Genomic DNA, 18,546 nt, shown 5'->3' on the forward strand with positions numbered 1-18,546 from the left:
ACTCATTTAAAATAAAGCTCTATAAAATTCTGTATTTGCCTGGTGATTCAATGCGTGATCACTCGTGTTTATTAGAGGGGAATATAGTCGTCACTGTTCTGTATTATTTAGGCTGCTCACTGGTCTATGTGCTCTCATAATTATAATCTTCTAAAGAACACGAAAAACTTTCTCCAAATGTCTAACATGGATTATAAAGTGAAGTTGATGTCATAAAATCTCAGGAGCTGTATTTGATTCAAGCTGTAAAATGCAGAAGTAATATATAATTAACAAGACACCAAAGAATCAATTTTATGGTTTGTTCTCAAGCCCAGCGAGTATGTTCTTCTTTACCTATTTGAAATAGCAAAAGAGAGGTGATTACATGAATACAAAATTAATTCAGTCAGATTTTGAGCAGGGCAATACTTGAAGAGGTTTAAAGATTTCTTCAGAAACCTAGTGAGTAGAAACCATGAGATTCTTCTGGGGATTCTCAGTGCTTAACACAACTTCTCATATGCCCAAGAGGGTTGACTTGTGCCACACTGGCACAGTTAGGTTAGCAACTAACTGCCACTTCTTCTACATGGTTGTGTAAATAATAAACTCAAATACGCCAGTTCAAAAAAATGTTCCACAGAGTAGCTCTCATCTGCTCTGGAAATCCTTAATCCGGTTACTAACTAGGCAAAGCTCTTCACAGGGTAATGAAAAAAGTTAAACAAAAACCCATTGGAGACAGACCATATTTAGTAGCTGGCCTTTCATAACAGTTTGTTCTTCCTTTTGTTTTGACCCATTTAACAGACTTCAGATAGTATTTAAGATAGATGGAGATGTTCCTATTTATACCAGCTGAAGACCTGGCCCCGAGGTTGCCAACTAAAATATTGTGCAACAGAAATTGTCTTTTTAATGCAGCCTGCCCTGTTTATTTATGAATTTGCGGGTTTATCCTCTGCCTCTAAGATTATCACCACATAGTCCAGTTTGCAGCTTGGGGACTGGATGTAGCCCATGGGCCATTTCCACCCAGTTGATCTTGTTGTTCCCCCCCATCCCAGAGGAGATGGAAGGTAGCTAACCAAGTGCTGCCCCATACCCCATGTCCTCCTGCTGCAGCCCCACGCAGGGCTGGTCTCCTGTTGACATGAAGCAATGGCTGGGAACTCACAGAACCGATACCAGGGCTGGGAAATTCCCTCTCCATAGTAGCTGCAGTAGGTTCACCCTCCCCTACTTTGCTTCAGCAAAATGGCAACAGTTTGGGTTGGACAGAAGTAGGTGTTCAGCCATCGGCCACCATAGATCCTAGGTTATGCATAACAGGTGCCGGAGGTTTTCTGCAGCAAAGGCAGAAAAATGGTTTATCCAGCTCCTGCGATTCCTAAAGTGGAACCAGCATGATTTCATTATAAAGAGCTAATTTGTGAAGTGCTCTGAAAATTAAAAGTGGTACAAAAGAAAAGAATAATAAGTCTCCACATTGTCGAATACAAAATAAAAACTGCATAAATCCAAGGGGATCACTTAATCCAAATGAGTTAACTGCGGTATTTTTCTTTATGCATTAGTCCTTCATTAATCGTTCTAATGCAAACAGCTTAGAATAGCACCTTGTTGGCCTGAAGATAACACTGAAAAACTGTTTGGCAGCCTTTTCTAGGAATATGCCCTAAAGGAACTTTGCTTAACCAAATGTCACTGCATATTTTAATATTGATTTGCTCTTTGTAAATCACAGTCTTTAAAAGTGCCAAGCATTTTTTATTGATCTCATGACAGAACAAGTTTGATAATGTCCACCAAAGAAATGTGAAGGCCTTGTATTACAGTAAGTGATAAGGAAAGGCTAGGTCCTTCTTGGTTCAGGAAGGATCGTTTAGTTCTGCCGTTGTTAATTATATGCATCTGTGCACAATTAGGTTAGAAGTCAGCAGCAAATGAAACTAGTTTGGGAATTATTGTGAATCTGAATTCATTTTACAGTCCCTCCCATCTGCCCTTTGCATTGCCTTGCATATGAGATCCAAATCCTGTTGCTGAAAATCTCAAAGTCACTTTAAACACTTGTTACATTGTAAGAAATAAGAAAGAACCTTAAAGGTCAGATCAGCTGATTTTACTTTTATTTAGGACACTCTGAAAATCAGGGACTCTCTGTGGAATGGGTAATTTTAGTCTGATGTTGGTACAGTAGGACTCTGCAATAGCAATGTGACCTTAATTGGATTATCTTATTGTTCGCTACTATTTTCACCATGACAACTGGAATACATTCTATTGCTCATTAAAGAGCAATATCACTGCAAACAGATGCGTATGTTTAGAATAGTTTTGTGATTTTGTTGCTAGTTTACAGTAGGTCTTTTAAGGGAGTTACGTATATTCAGTGATTCAGACTACCAGCTGAAAGCATTTATTGCCCTTACAAATTATTTTCCTTGTATGTTGTTTTATAGGCCTAATCCGTCATGGTCTTCCTGAGCAGTCAGGTAACCCTGTACAGTAAAAAAAGGTTAAATTTTAAACACATTTTAATAGTCTTTGTGTGGGTGTGGATGAAGGTAGATAGTGACAGAACAGTGTACTCGACAAGGATAGCAGTATGCATTTTGAAGGATCTTTGCAAGAAATGGTGATAAAGCGTATGGATTTTAAAGAGACTTTGGAGTCGATAAAAAGGGCAACTAGTGGAAAAATACTGTAAGACCATTCAAAACAAGCTGATGATGGTTAGTTCTGGGGCAGAGAAATGGACAAAAAAGCAGAACAGAAACAATTTAGGAGAGAAATGAGAGGTGAGGTGTGAGCAGGAGGAAGATTAGATACGGATTTGATGATGACAAGGAAGAGATTGAATTTCATGTTAAGAATAATTCAACCCAGGTTGTTTTCCATTGCAAAAAGCCTTTAACATTTTATCCTGCTCTACAGAAATTCTCATGCTGTCATTATCACTGTAGCTTTTGAGTTCTTTCCAGTACGGTAGTGGGCAATACGTGTCAAATATCTCTTATGTGTAGTTCATTCCTTCCTTTTGACCTCGCAGGTGGAGGAATAATTGCACAGGTGAATGTTTTGTTTTGGTGGTGTTACTTGGCTTGGTTGTTCCTAATTTATATGTACACGGAGAGTTAGTTTATATTTAGGTTATATCTACACACAAGATGTATATTGCACTTACGCTTGAGATGGGAAGTGTGAAGGGGAAGCAGGAAAGGAAAGGAAAAGGTGGGGAAAAAAGTGAAAGGTCTGTGTTATACAGTGGAGAATAGTGAGATTTGTGATGGTTGGTCAGTCCTGAGGGACTATATTTAACAGTCTATGCGTGGCCATCGGGACATTTGGCTTCCTGCACAAAATAACTTTTTATCTTCCTGCTCAAATGAACTCTAAACCGAAGAGTCGGAGTCAATTACTATACACCTTGGGCACAATTTGCCTGGGGAAGCTAGTTAATGTATGAAATATCCCTGCCCTGGGGGATATAGTCCTCTAAAAAGACCCATGTAGTGACCAAAACCTGTTTAACCTCTGACTTACAGAGGTTAAATAGCATAGTCACAACTCTAAGAAAATATAGTCACATAATGAGAAATGAAGAAATTGAAAGAAAAGCTTTCTGTTTCTTATGGGATATGAAAATATATGGATTAGAAAGGAGTCTGGAGAGATCTCTGAGGCCATTCTCCTGCCTTCAGGCAGGACCAAACATACGTCAGTCATTCCTGATGTATGTTATTTTGAGTTGTTCTTAAAATACAGTTTACCACTAATGAACCTCTTTGTTTCTTTGCCCATTCCCTGTGGACATATATAACAGTTTGCAACCTTCCTGCTTCCAACAACTTTTTGTACAGTTGAAAATCAGCCATTGCTCACTTCTGCGGAACATGTGTGAGGATTTCTTCATGGGTCTTTCATATCACTCTCCTGTTTATATCCACATTATGAGATCCCTTTTGCTTCTTTTTTTGTTTTTCTTGTTGGCAATAGTATGATGGGTTGACTTCGGATCCCTGTAGCGTATGTGGAATTCCCCAGATCCCTTTTTGCGGAATTGCTGTCTGGAAAGAGTCTTCCCCCGTGCCCTGGTCATTCCTACATCAGTGTCGGACTTCTCATGTGCTCTGGTTGTATTAAATGTCTTGTATTTCAAGCTAGTTTCTCAAAATATTTTCTGTTTATAACCTACAGTCCTCAAAAGAGCAGCCTCTCGCAGTTTCATACCTTCATGCAGAAGAAACGCCTTGTATCAGTCCCAATTCATTTGACACAGGCAGTTCCCTATATGTTTCTGTCAGAGGCAGGGGGGGCTTAGGCCAGAGATCTTGTTCTGCTCCTGGTTGCCGTATTTCCTTGGGACTCACAGACCTTTCCCTGTGATCTGACATCTGTATATTCACTCATGTGATGGGGGAAAGATCCTTAGTAAAGATGGCAGGTGGAAGTAGCCTGTTTGGCAATATAATAATGTGTATGAACCACAGTGCAGTTCTTGGTTGCTCCAAAGGTGCGTTTGAGAAAAACAGTGTTTGCTGCAGACTATGTGAGCATCCTCTTCCCAGTCTTCTCTCTTGGACAGTCTGGGGGTAGGGAGAAGTTTAGTAGTTAGCTAGAGGTTCGTATATAGCATCTGTGAGGAAATGTTAAACCTTCAGCGCATGGATAGACCATTTGTATTCCTTGTGCAATGTATATCTGGGCAGACAGTGAGGAAAAAAGTCTAACATGCAGTTTTCCCTCATCCTGCTGGAAGATCAGAGTTGCAATCTGTAGTTTTAAAACATAGTTGATTAAAACAGATTTGTCACAAATAACTTTAACCAGCATTAACTACGGGGAAAGTGTAAAAGAGGCCAGTTTTCCAAGTGGTGGTTTGGAGAAATACCGTATATACTTTTAATAAGGAGGGCAGTGTTGAACATCAGCAGGAAATGAATGGAATGGGTTTTATTTAGGAATGGAAATTTGGTCCATTTCTTTGGTCTGTGTTGTGGAGGTCTGGAAAAAAAGAGATATTTTACAGGATACAGCAAAAATATGTAAGATAAAAGGAGGTGAAAATCTGTGAGTTGACTCCTACCACAGCTGAAAGCAAGGCAACAATATCTGTACTAGTTATTATTGAGGAATATTGTTCAGATTAAATAATGCTAATGGATCAGCAAATAACAAAGAAATGAAGGGATAGCAATTACTTGGGATCATAGCAGAGTAAGCAGGCGCCAAGAATACACCAAAACTAATTAGATAATGGGAATACAGCCCTGTTTCATAATACTAACGTGTCATATTGCAGCGCTAAAAAAAACCCAAACAAAAAAAGAAGCACGGTTTTGTATTATTAGGTGACAGAGTTAACCTCCTGTAATTTAACAAATGGAAAGAGAGAGATCCAGATCACTAGACACCTATTAATCTGACTTTAGTAGTCTTACTAAGCTTTTGAAGAAATGAAGGAAAGAGTAATTAAATACCTGGAAGTAAGTGGAAGGTAGAGTAAAATGCAGCAGATATTTATCAACAGTCGATTGTTCAGGATTAACCTGATCTTCTCTGATAAAGCACAGCAGTTTTTCCTCAGACTGGAGAAATGCAACAGATCTAGTTTGTCAGATGTCAATAAAACATTTGGTATACTGTAATGATGGAAATTATTAGCTAAACCAGGGAAGATGGGGTTTGAGAGATGAATTGCAGAGTGAGTGCTGAACTGGCAAATGGAATTGCCTCACAACTTATACTCATGGGTTAACAGCTGGCTGAGAGATTAGAGTTGCTCAGAGATCAGTGCCAGAGCTGATCCTGTTTAATGCTTTGACCTCGGTTCAAAATTAGGAGTATCTTGGTGAAATGCACTGATGATACAGATTCAGCCTAGAAAAATAAGCAGAAATATTTGGATGATACCATGGAAGTTAATGGTACAGAGTAATGCTGTTAACAACAATAACAAGAATTTCTGTGTAAAGATGGAGGTTGTTGGTTGGAAGTGATTGAAGAGAAGAAGGATGGGAAAGTAATGAAGGTATTTAATGTATTGAGCAATCTCAGGATGACTTTGAGCCACTATTCTGAGGTAGTCAGGAAAACGCTATATATCAAGCAAAATACTTTCAGTAGAGAAGTATAAAAATGTTGATCAACTCTGAAATCGCAAAACGTTCGTAAGATCTCCTCCAGAATACTCATTAGATCACAAGTGCAAGTGGGAACAGAGCTACGAGGAAGAGCAACAGTAGAAAATCTGTTTTTCAACAGGAGACTTGTTTTCATAAAAATACAGATTTGAGAGAAGTTATGATTGTTCTCTACAGAGTCATCAGATGTAAATCCCAAAGAAGAAGAAAAGTTGTTTAAGACACAAGCCAATGTTACTAAATAAAATACCAAACAAAACAGCATCTGTAAACTCTCTATGGATACATTTTGGGGTGGAAATTAAAAGAAAGTGTATCACACTTGAAGGGATGAAGTTCTAGATCTGTCTTTCCGAAGGAGCCATAGAGCAGGAAAGTTCTCAAAATGGAGTCATCAAAATTTTGTAAGCAGCAGTACTTAAAATATAGGTGTCCACAATGGGAAGGGACACAGCACGGTGACTAGGAACTTACTTCCAGTTCTGTTTTGTGGCAACTTCTAACTTCAGAGCCTGGTTCAGGAGGGAAGTGAGGTTTTGAAGTTATTTTTTTCTTTATGTAGTGCAGCCTTATTCCTAAAAGAAGACGAAAGAATGGAATTGCCTAGAAACATAGTCTTTTAATATAAATGAACTACAATTAGAGCACATGTTGGTTTTTGAGTGTATACATTTTGTGTATATACTAAATGATAAGCATAAAGTAGATAAACTATACGATTGCACATGCTTAAATAGTTTTCAAAATACAAATTTCTTAGCAAGATATAAACTGAAATACATAGACAAGGTACCTTCTATCTTACCAGTATTTGTAACTTACTATCACTCTATGGCGAGAAAAGTGTTTGAAAGATAGTGGAGTTTACAGTTCAAAATTATATTCTTCTTGATTCCTCTACTGAATTCAAAAGGTTTTTTTCTGTAATTTTTACATTCCGGTTACCTAAAATTTCCTGTAAACTGTATTATAGTGGGTAAGGTTTGTCCAAAAAGCGGACAGCTGAGCACCAAATTATTTTACAGAAGTTTACTAACAGATTTAATAGAAAATAAATCTTATAAAATAAACTAAAAGAAAATTTAGCGTGGAGGGAGGACTTAAGGAAATTATCTATAGTCTGATTTAAACTCCAGTTAGAACTAATATTAAGATATTATTTACTCCTTATTTCTAACCACATCATATTTAGAAGAGGGAAAAGCAGATGAATAAAAAAGAAATTTTGCAGATGCAGACTAGGCTAGTCCAACCATCGTACTAGAGGTATAAAATTAACATCAAAGAGTTTGCTGAATACCTCTGTTTTTACGGCTTAATATGCTCCGTTAAATGATACAGATAAATATCTGTTTTTCATATTTCCCTAGATTAAGTTGTTTACCTCAGTTATATAGTCAATAATGCAGTATCTTACTAGTTATGCTACAATAAAAGTAAGTTATACGGCACTAAAATGTGAAACTAGTTGCTAGCATTACGTGTGAGACTTCATATAAATAGCTGGTGAAGTTCACATAGAAAAAGGCTTAGTTTGGTCATTGGAAAAATACTTTTAAAGTAATGTATGTTCAAATGTAAATGAAGAAGAAAATACATCAAAAGCAATTATTTTGAAAGGCTGGAAAAAATACAAAACCGTATTCAGATTTAGGAACTCTGTAGATGTTCATGTCCTTGAATAAAAGTTACTTTTATGAGATTATTTTTGAAATGTCACTGCTCTCTGCTTTCCCTACTCTTGTACCCACCAGCTATGGGTTCATATAAATTGTAAATCGTTCGGATGTTTAGAAATGTGCTATTATATGCTCTTGTTTTTCTTCTGTGGTGTCGAGAACACCACAGAAAGTCATCACCTATTAGGGGAATAGCAGTAATCAGCTCTATCTGTGCATTTAGCCTGCCACGCTTACAAAACTAACTGAATTCACTTAAACCATGTTGAAAACATAATTTAGTGAACTGTGATAATTGCCTCAGGTAGTTTCACTGTATTTTACTGTGAAAATAACACTTTTAAATGCTTTATTTCTTGCTTTAGAAGAGCATTTCTTTAAGCACTATTTTTAACCAAGCCAGTATTTTCTGATCTTTTTGAAAAAGAATGAATGGGTAGCCTTGAATTCTACAGGCTGATATAAGATGGGAGGCATCTATATTGTGTATATTCTGAGATACTTGTACTGGCATGCATAAACCCAAAAATCTTCTATAAATGTGAGTACACAATGTTGAGGTCTCTAATGCATATCATGACGTAGGTTATTCTTGGTAGTTGAGGCATATATGCCAATGCTGCTAGAGATAGGAGACTGTAAGCTTCTGGGGGTTCACCTGGATACTTTCAGTTTCAATAAATTGCTACATAGGAAAGAAAAGCCATCCTTGAATGTTATTTAATAGAGTATTGTTAACTGTCACACGAATATGATGAACTTCAGCTTTATCTTAGAGATAAGCATACTTAATTTGTAATGCATTTATGAAAATATTTGTTTGTCTAATAGAGGGTCTCCTAGTTTTTATTTTTAATGTCATAATAAAAAAGTGTAGTTCATAAATTAGATTTGTCTGACTCAACATGAAAGAAAAGCTCCTTTAGTTCTTGATCAAAAATGCAGAGCATGTACTGAGTCTGACTGTAATGAATTTAATAAGGAAAAAAAAAAAAGATTCCTTGAAACGATATTTCAAAGCCCTCTCAAGGAAAAGAAATTTAATAGTTTCAAAGGTGAAAGTACATGGTAATTCCCATTTTCAACTATCTTTGATAGAAAAGAAACTGGCCAAAGTAAAATCTTTGAAATCAATCACATTTAGAGAATATTTTGAACAATAAATATAAGTTCTATAACTTGTTTTTTGCTTTTCCACTTTTTCTTTTGCGTTCCTTCCACTCTCCAGCTCCACTGCTGCTGGAGAAGAAAAGCAGGTCAGCGGGAGAAAGGTGAACAATACTTGCCACAATCCCTGTGAAGAAAAAACTTTTACAGCTTTTATACTGAAGCCTAATGTTTGTTTTAATAATGCGGCATTAGTAATTTCCATCCTAGGCAGCAGGCAATCTGCCTCCACTTTATCCCATTGCTGGCAACAGAAAAGATAAACAGCGACGCAGTGGCATTCTTTCTTTAACTTTCAGTCACTTGTGGGACTGGAGTCCTTGAGGCATGACACCACCTCCACAGAGGAGGAGGTGTGACTTGTGATGTTCTTTTTGTTTTGACAGCTAAGTACCAGTCAGACGTAGCTTAGAACCCTAATTTATGATGGGTGAATGTATTCCGCCTTTATTGCGCTTTTTTGCTGTTTGTAAAAGGGCTATAGCAGAGCCTCGATGAATCATCTTTTGTGCAGTTGTGTGTTCAGCTATAAATTCTGTTAATCTGCCTAAAATAACAAGGATTAATTACCAGGCAAGGACATGATACACTGCTTGGGCAGCTCACAATTTAGCTGTGTGTAAATCTTGATGCTCATTTAGGTTTTTCTTTTTGTCTTTGCATCTCGTCCTGACAGGTGTGTGCCCAATCACTGTGAACACGGTGGCAAATGCACCCAGACGTGGGACAGCTTCAAGTGCACTTGCGATGGAACTGGATACAGTGGCGCCACTTGTCATAACTGTAAGCCATCCTGCAGTTTTGAAATTGCGACGGGGTAGGGAAGACATTGATGTCTTTTGATTGAGATAAAAAGTCAATGTCTTCCTCTGTGGTTGTTAAAGTTCCTAAAACCTTTTTTGAAAGGGGGTGTTGGCTTAATCAAACCCCACCTTATCTGCGTAGGGATGTATTTATACAGTACTGTGCTGCACCATGCAAGGGACCGAAGCAACACCGCTCTCGTAGTTGGGTGTACTGAGCAAACACGTTCTCAGCAGTCGCACACTAGAATTTCAGATGGATACAGTGAATCTGCTCTGAGCTGTTGGGGAAAGCTGCTGACCACTGCTAGAGAGTTGCTCGTTCAGGTTGCTAATCCCGAAGCGTGGTTATATACTGATTATTGACCGTTCTAAAATCAAATTATTTACTCTGTTGTTATAAGTTTCTCAAATAAGAGTATTTCCTGAGCTCCACATGCCCTACACTATTAAGGCACAGAAAGAAGAGGAAAAAGGTACAGTTGCTCTTTTTATAGGTTCTGAACAATGTATGCAGAGTCAGCAGCATGTCTCTTCTGTTCCTTCTATTGTACGCTACAAGTGGGATTTTCATCTGCGAAGTGTATTCTAAAATACCTAGAAGATGCAGAAAACATATCCAGCTCTTACTTTTCTCCCTTTTTTCTTTAGCAAACAACCTCTTAATATTGAGGAGAGAGTAAAAATGCTTCTGAACAGGTTAAAAGTTAAAATTGAAGCCAGGATTTATATAGAAATAAATTTATATTACTTGACTATTTAACTACAGCTGTTTAAAATTTTGTGAAGATAATTGCAGAATTCTTTCACTTTTAACCAAAATAACCCAAACCAATGAGAAAGTTTTGACAATTCACAGTTGTCTGAATTTCAACAAAAACCTATTCTATTTTTAAACATTGTAGTAATGTAAGAGGGAATGTATTTTATATAATAACTATTAATACGTATATATGCATTGAATGGCAAAGTTCTCCACGGTCTGGCTACTGAACTGGTAAAACTGAAAGAGTTAAATGGCAGATGAATGTTTATTAAAGAGAGATATTTAAAGTACCGAAGTTTGGAGGAGAAGTTTCATGGGCAGCCCTTTTTCCACCAAGAGCGAATGTGCATAGTGATGAGGTGGTTGCTTCTAATCTCGGGAAAGAAGACACGGAATTTACAGTGATGTAGTATTTCAGTGAAACAAAGAAAAAAAATTTCATATATTTATCTGAAAGTATAGTATTTTTAGAGCTCTGGCTGATCTATTACAGCCGCTTGGAAAATATGATTCCTATGCATGTGATAGGCCGTTAAAATGTTTAACTGCAGAAATGCAGGGAGGGAAGCTCAGTTAAGTAAGTATATTTTATCTAGTGAGCCTCTGAAAATTAGTATAATCGGTTAGAGGAAAATGTGTCATGCTGGATCCAACAGCCCACCGGAGGTGAGACTGCTGCAGCTGCCTTCCCCCAGGGCCAACCAGTAGCACGGCTGTAAATGTATTCCTGGTAGGCATGCGCCCACAGATCCCATACACACCACATACATATATATACATGGCTGGCCGTACAGATCGTAGGCAGAGCACGCACGTGGATACAGCACCAATGGCCTCATCCTGCTCCCCTCTCTGGCTGAGCAGGGTGAGTGTCCACTAGCGAGCACAGTGAACATCCACAGCCACACATGGTGGATCCCTCCAGCTCAGGGAGTCAGCCCAGAGGCTGGCCCCGCATCCCAGACTCCGCAGATGCTGATGCCTGGATGCTGGATGGCCCGGCAGGGTGCTGTTTGGGTTCCCCCTCCTGCCATTGTCTGTCTGTGCTCCTTTGTGGGTGCACAGATGAGCTTTTAAGACATAACCTAATGTAGTTTAGCTTTCTTCTTGAGGCCCAAAGAGAAGTAGCAAGGACAGACGGATGGCATTGCTTTTCTGAAATCACATTTATTACAAAGGAAAGAAATAATAGTCCAAGGAGCTGTGAACATTTCTCTTTATAGGATTTTCACCTGCTGTTTACAGATAAAACCGTGCAATAAGGCAAGAAAAAGGCACTGCTGGACTGCAAAGGGGGATCTGGAGTATATTGTCCCATTTACAGCTATGGAACGGATAAAGTGTACGGGATCACAGATGTCCAGGTCATTTGAAGACACATTGTTCAAGAACCTTACTTTTTTAATTCAGGCAAAGTTTCTAACTTAGATGGCTAAGCTTTTGTTTTGTTTCATTTTTGTGTTTATAGAACATAATTTTAGTTTTTACCATGTGTGTTGCTATACTTTTAGAAGTCGTCTTTCTTACAAAACGAGGGTGAGCAGAAAGTTATTCACTTGATAGATGTCCTGTCAGAATATGTAAAGTCTTACGCCTTTCCAGAGTATAGAATTTAATGGCACAAAAATGAGAGAAAACCAAAAATTATAGCGTCAAGCTATAGACTGAGACAACCTTAACTCTGCCTTTTTTTGAGCAGGCAATAGCTATCAGTATTTATGAGAGCATGGTCAGGCCGTGTTCACGGTATTAGGTATAGCTGCAAATAATGAGGGGATTCGTTGAAGCTTGCCAAAGGTTGTAGTTAGACTGTCCTGAGGTCTGGGGCCTCAGCTCTGCTGGGATGATACTGACCCTATCTCTCCTTTCCTCCTCGTGCAGAGTGCGTCTGTACTCAGACATGCTTGGTGTGCTGTCTTTTGCTTTTGAGTTCTGATGTTTGTGGCAACAGCAGTACAAAAGGGATGCTGGGGGAGGAGGGAAGTTGGAATGATAACTGGTGTGGTGTATAAAAAAAGCTGAAAGCAATTTTAAACAGCATTGCAGATTGTATGAAAGGCTGTAAAATTTAGCAGGTGACATGATTCTGTGGAGCAGGAAAGTGTTTAAGTGCAGATAGCACTTGTTCAGTACCTAAATATAAGATTATTTTACAAAACAGGTAGTCTTATACTCTACAGTAAAATATATATTGCTTTTCTCAATGTATGTTTGTGCGGTGGATATAACAGGGCATTTCTCAAAGAGGTTGGAGTCAAGACTACATTAACGGGGATTGTAACTCCATAGCTGATCATTTTAATGAGTTTGAGTTTTGCTGAACTTAAAGGAACGAGATAATTCTGTGTTACTGAAGGGGTTTTTTCAGTGAATTGATTTTGCTTTGGTCAGGGAATTCAACACTTTGCTCAGCTTTTGACCTGAAACAAGGCAAGGCTTTGCAGCCTTGACTAAATTTCAGGTCGGGGTTTTAGGTTCCTTTGAAGTTGAAATTCAAAGACAAACTCAAAAGATGAACTCCTTGAAGTGAAACAGAGAAAAGCGTTTGCATGAAATCCTTCTGAATCAAAATGACTTTGTTTCACACAGGTCTGGTCATAATATATTTATAGTATGATAGCAAAAGCAAAAGTTAGTCTAGAGAGATGAGGAAATACGTATTCTGGAGCTGAGACATAGTAAAAACTATAAACCAAAAGTAAACAGCTACAGAAGGAAAAATGACAAACAAAATCTGAAATAACCGATTTAATTCTTATTGTCTCTGCAATTGTGTAAATCAATTACGCGTGTTTTCCATTTTAAGATCATGAAATAATTTGCTTTTCAGAATAGGACATTTTTACAGGAAGGATCTTCATCTTTCAAAGACAGCAAAATCTTCAAGCTCTGCGTCTACTATCTTGTTATTTGTCAGAGGCTTAAGCTGCCATTCACAGAAGATGTCTCCACAATAATTTGTTTCATCCAGCTACAACTAGGTCAGTGGAGCTCAATGGTGAATTAACCAACAATATTGGAAAGGTGTATCTCTCATTGCGTGGTAAATACCCTAGAAATCTGCCAGATTTCTTTTGGCGAACAGATACTCAGTGCCCAAGGGAATGCTGTGGCCTGGCAAGTATCAGACTAGAGCATCAATTTTATCATTAGACAAGACTAAAAGATAAATGAATGTATTTACTTAAAAATAATGATTTACAGTGATGAAAAAGTTATGAAATTATTTAAAAACTAATTACAAAGTCTATAATTAACAGTATCATCCTTACTAGCTTTATTGTATCAGCTATATTTTAATCCCTGACTAATTAACCTTTACAGCCTACCAAAGGATGACCTGCTGTGCAGAGTTCTTAGAGTGATATTTTTGCAGAGACTATTGGTAAATGGTTCCTGGAGCCTTTGAGAACAGGAGCTCATTTTCCTTATTACTTCTCATCTCCATTATGATCTTCAGGTAACACCGCTCTACTGTACTTTGTGCGAGTTAGGCATCTAGTTTTAGGCTCTGATGTGCTTCCTGCTGTTTACAGCTTCTTTAAAACAGAGTAGTATAAATTTAAAAATCTTGTGTCAGGATAAATAATGATCATTCAAGGTTCTTCGTCTTAGATTTTTAATATAAAGCTCAACGCATGCTTTCTCTAGAATCTGCATGTAAGAGAAACACAATAAAGGATTTACTGACAGACTTTACCATGACTATGATGGAGCTACCTACCACCTCCTGCACAAACTTTGTTAGATTTAGGAAAAAGCCAGGAGAACCTAGTTTGGTCATATTTGCCTTCTCCTAATGATTTCCAGTAGCAAAAAAAGTCCAATTTGCACTTAAAAGATTAATTTTAATTGTATCCATTTTTACTCATATGACAGACAACTGCTATTCTTCTTTAATTTCACCTTCAAGCAAACACCGTCCTTACCTTTACAGGTGTACAGCCCCCATTCCTTCAAGCGTATTGCACAGGAAAGGGTTTGCTTATAAATCTTCAGTTATTCCATAGGAGGGACTAACATCCAGTTCACAATCTGTTGCCTGTTAGTTCTGTAAAAGAAACAGGAGGAATTACATTTTTAAAAAGAAACAGGAGGAATTTTACATTTTTAGATTGGCAATCTGCTGTAAGTTTTTTCAAAATTACTATTTGAAACAATGTAGTGATTCTTAGTTCCAGTATAACAGACCTCGACCTCTGAATTCTCTGGCTTTGTCTCCTCATAGCTTGCTGTAAATAAATGTTACCCTGCATTTTGGAACGTGGTTCAAAGTTAATGAGGAATAAAGCACTAATCTTCTCTTGAAATGATAAATACATTAAGTGTCACTGGAAGTCTAATGGGCATTGATATTTTTTCCCAGGAATATTGACCTTCTCCCTAAAATGAAATATTGCTTCAATAATGAGTTTAATAGTATCTAGGAAAAAACTTTGAGTAAGAAACATTTGTATCGCACACATTGTAGAAGCAGTGATAATTTGGATTCCTGATTACTGCCAAAATCAGTAATGAGAAAGCCAAATTTAATCTGTATAGGCTGTGATCTTCAGCAAGACCTCCATCAATTAGTTTCTACTAACTGATTTTGCTGTATTGCCATAAATGAGGGAACACCTGAAACACTGGACTTTCTACATTTAGAGTCTAGATAAGAAAGGATGGCATGGCGGTGATATTTTCCTGTCAGCCATTTCAGAAAGAGTTCCATAGGGGGAAAGCAAATACATAATTTGCCAAAAATATTATCTGAACTTTACTTTAGAAAAAAAAAGAAAAGAAACTGTACAGATGTGTAGTCATCCCAAGAAAAGCAAAGTATGATTTTCCACTTCACTGGGGACTGGGGGAGTTCTGAGAACAACATGCTTATTCTTTGTGATCTCAAACAGGTTTGTTAGAAAAGACAAAGGCCTTGCAGTGTCGCAAGCATATTAATGCATTATTTGATCACGAAAAAGAGTTGTCTTAACAAGTCATGGACTGTGTGTATATAAGCTTTTTCCTTTCTTACAGTTTAATAGAGGGAAAGGGAAAGTGTGAGTAAAGAATAGAAAACCACTCTTAAAAAAATGTGTCTGCGGCAATTAAAAATAAGCAATGTTGCAGGCTATCTTACTTGTTGAGCCTAATCTGAGTGAAATAAGCCAGACTGTCCACTAATAGTAAGGTTGTTTAGGTTCTCATGAATCAGGTTGTATAACTATGGACATATAAACACACTAATTATTCTCAAGAGAATGTGCAGGCAGCCAGAGTGCCTCCAGGCAGCAGCAGAATAATCATCTTCAGTAGATAATATGAATATGGAGTGTCATTGCTGACAAAACACAGGAAAAACCCCTCCACAGTTTCTACTGTCTGACGGTGAGAGTGGTGTGTATCATGCTGGGTGGTACTGAAAGGCATTTAAAGGACAATGCAACCATCAGCCACAGTCAACATGGGTTCACAAAGGGAAAGTCCTGTCTAATCAATATCCTTCTACCATAAGGTCACCCTCCTAGCGGATAAAGGGAAGGCGGTGGATGTAGCGTTTCTGGATTTTAGTAAGGCTTTTGATACTGTTCCTCACAGCATCGTGCTGGACAAGTTGTCCAACTGTGAGATGAGCTGGCAGATGGTGTGCTGGGTGAAGAACCAGCTGAACAGAAGGGTGCCCTGGCAGCCAAGAGGGCAAACCACATCCTGGGGAGCATCAAACACAGCATAACCAGCCGGTCAAAAGAGGTGATTATCCTGCTGTATTTAGCATTGGTGCGGCCTCACCTTGAGTATTGTGTGCGGTTCTGGGCCCTACCGTTTAAAGAGGATGTTAAGGTACGTGAATGTGTCCCGAGAAGGGCACCAAAGCCGGGGAAGGGGCTGGCAGGCATGTCCTGTGAGGAGTGCCTGAGGGCTCAGACTTTGTCTAGTTTGCAGAGGAGGAGGCTGAGGGGCGACCTCACCGCTCTCTGCAGCTTCCTGAGGAGGGGACGTGGAGAGGGAGGTGCTGAGCTCTTCTCCCTGGGACCCAGTGCCAGGATGCGTGGGAACGGCTCGAAGCTGCGTCCCTCAGCGGGGGTTCGGCCTTGACATGAGGAAACCTTTCTTTACCCAGAGGGTGGTCCAACCCTGGAACAGGCTTCCTGGAGAGGTGGTCGCTGCCCCGTGCCTGTCAGTGTGGACAACGCCTTTAATGCCCATGCTTTAACTTTGGTCAGTCCTGAAGAGGTCAGGCAGTTGGACTCAATGGTCATTCTAGGTCCCTTCCAACTGAACTATTCTTTTCCATTCCATTCAAAAAAGAAAGTAATTCCCCTCCCATAACTTCTAGTGCAGCAGAATTGACCTTGCTATACCTGGCAAAACCTCTGTTTAAGGAAACGTAAAAATATTGAAGTATTTTTCCTCAGTGTATCACACTTTTTTATTATTAACTCTCAGGTCAATGTGGAGAAGGCATAATAGTTTGATGGTCAATACTACTAGTTCTAGACTAGAGTTTCTTCATCTGTGCTCAGAAATAGACTTGGATTTATGTCATTAAGGATTTGATGTTATAGAAACTGGTTTTGTGTTTCACATACTATATGCAACCTTCAACATCAAAACCAGAATAGAGTTTCCAGGACCTGTACGTAAAACCTAACTCTATGTTGATATAGCTCTGCCTTAAGAAAGAAGAATGAAATAAAAAAGTATCCAAGAGGATAAAATTGGAGAGAACTCTTTTTCCTAGTACATTTTTAAGATAATATTCCTATCCTGTTCCTTAAGAACTCTCCTTAAAATTGGAAGGGTAAATTAATTTTAAAAAAAAAAAAAAAAAGAAAAAAAGGAAAAAAGGGAAAAAAATACGGTGCAACAAAATTGGAAGGGTAAATTTAATTTAAAAGAAAAAAGGGGGAAAAAATACGGTGCAACTTCCCAAAGAAAGGTATGGAAGTGAAATTTGAACAGTCTTGAAGAGTTGAAGTTTCTCAGGAAAAGCAGGAGGGACTTCCAGGGTAAGAAAAAGCTGAATGATCTGTTTGCATCCAAGAAGCCTAGAGAATGTTTGCGTGCTTGTTGAAGAAGGAGTGCATAAAAGAGAAGTGTTTATGCTGGTTGGGCTTTCCTCATGTTAGTTTTTATTCAGACTCTCAAAGAAACCTCCAGTGATTAGTTTTCTTTCACATCCTTTGCTCCCAAGGAGCCTACTGAAGTTTGGGTGCATATTACCATCCATGTCTTCTTTGTTAGATCCTTCATTTAGTCTTTTCCTGTGAGATGAAGATACCAAACACAGTTTATAAATCTGTTTCAGATACAATGATGACAAAAATCATAGTATGCCATTTGATGTTTTGGCCCTCATTTTACAGACGTAATTCCCAGTAGCAAAGAATATATGTTACGTCAAGCACAGATATTTCTAAGATGTGTGTAAGCTTACACAGAATGTCCCTGCAAATAGTGTTGTAAATATTTTCTAAGTTAGGTTTTGAGAAATCCCCCATTTAAGAATTTCTCCCCATAAATGGTAACAGAAAAAAAAATAACCATAGCCAAGTCTCTGTCACATGTCTGACAAGGCGTCCAGATTCTTCTTGTTCCACTTAAACTTGCTCTGTGCGTCAGTTGGACTGCTGAGGTAGTCTTCGATTTGGCTGTTTCCTCAGCATATCTCCTACCATCCACTTTCCATTTGGATTTTTAATAAATCACTGGTTGCTGGTAAATGTCTCCTTTGATGTCTGGGATTTAAAGAAGTAGTGCTCCAAGGCTTGACTGGATGGGTCAGGCAAACGATAAGTTCTTGTACAGCAGAGGCTGAGGACCCTGAGAACACTATTGGGCCTTAATTGCTCAACAGCACAACCAGGTCCACTCCCCACCCCGCATGCCGTTGGGCTTGGGGGGCTCACTGCAGCTGGCACCGGCTCACACTGTCCTGCCCTCAGCTCTCCTGTGGGCAGGCTCCTGCCCAGCCCTGTCTCCTGCTGTCCCGGCTGGGCTTCCTGAGCGGTCCCTGC

At 38.7% G+C, this 18,546-nt stretch overlaps 1 protein-coding gene across 1 annotated transcript in view; it reads left to right on the forward strand.

Moving 5' to 3' along the window:
• CNTNAP2 (contactin associated protein 2) overlaps positions 1 to 18,546 on the forward strand; it is a 1,162,694-nt gene that overhangs the window by 751,378 nt on the left and 392,770 nt on the right. The window contains exon 11 of the mRNA XM_059818416.1: positions 9,654 to 9,760. Within this exon, the coding sequence (XP_059674399.1) occupies positions 9,654 to 9,760 (107 nt within the window). The remainder of the gene's footprint in view (positions 1 to 9,653; positions 9,761 to 18,546) is intronic.

Source organism: Gavia stellata, chromosome 6, assembly GCF_030936135.1.
Source record: "Gavia stellata isolate bGavSte3 chromosome 6, bGavSte3.hap2, whole genome shotgun sequence".
NCBI lineage: Eukaryota > Metazoa > Chordata > Aves > Gaviiformes > Gaviidae > Gavia > Gavia stellata.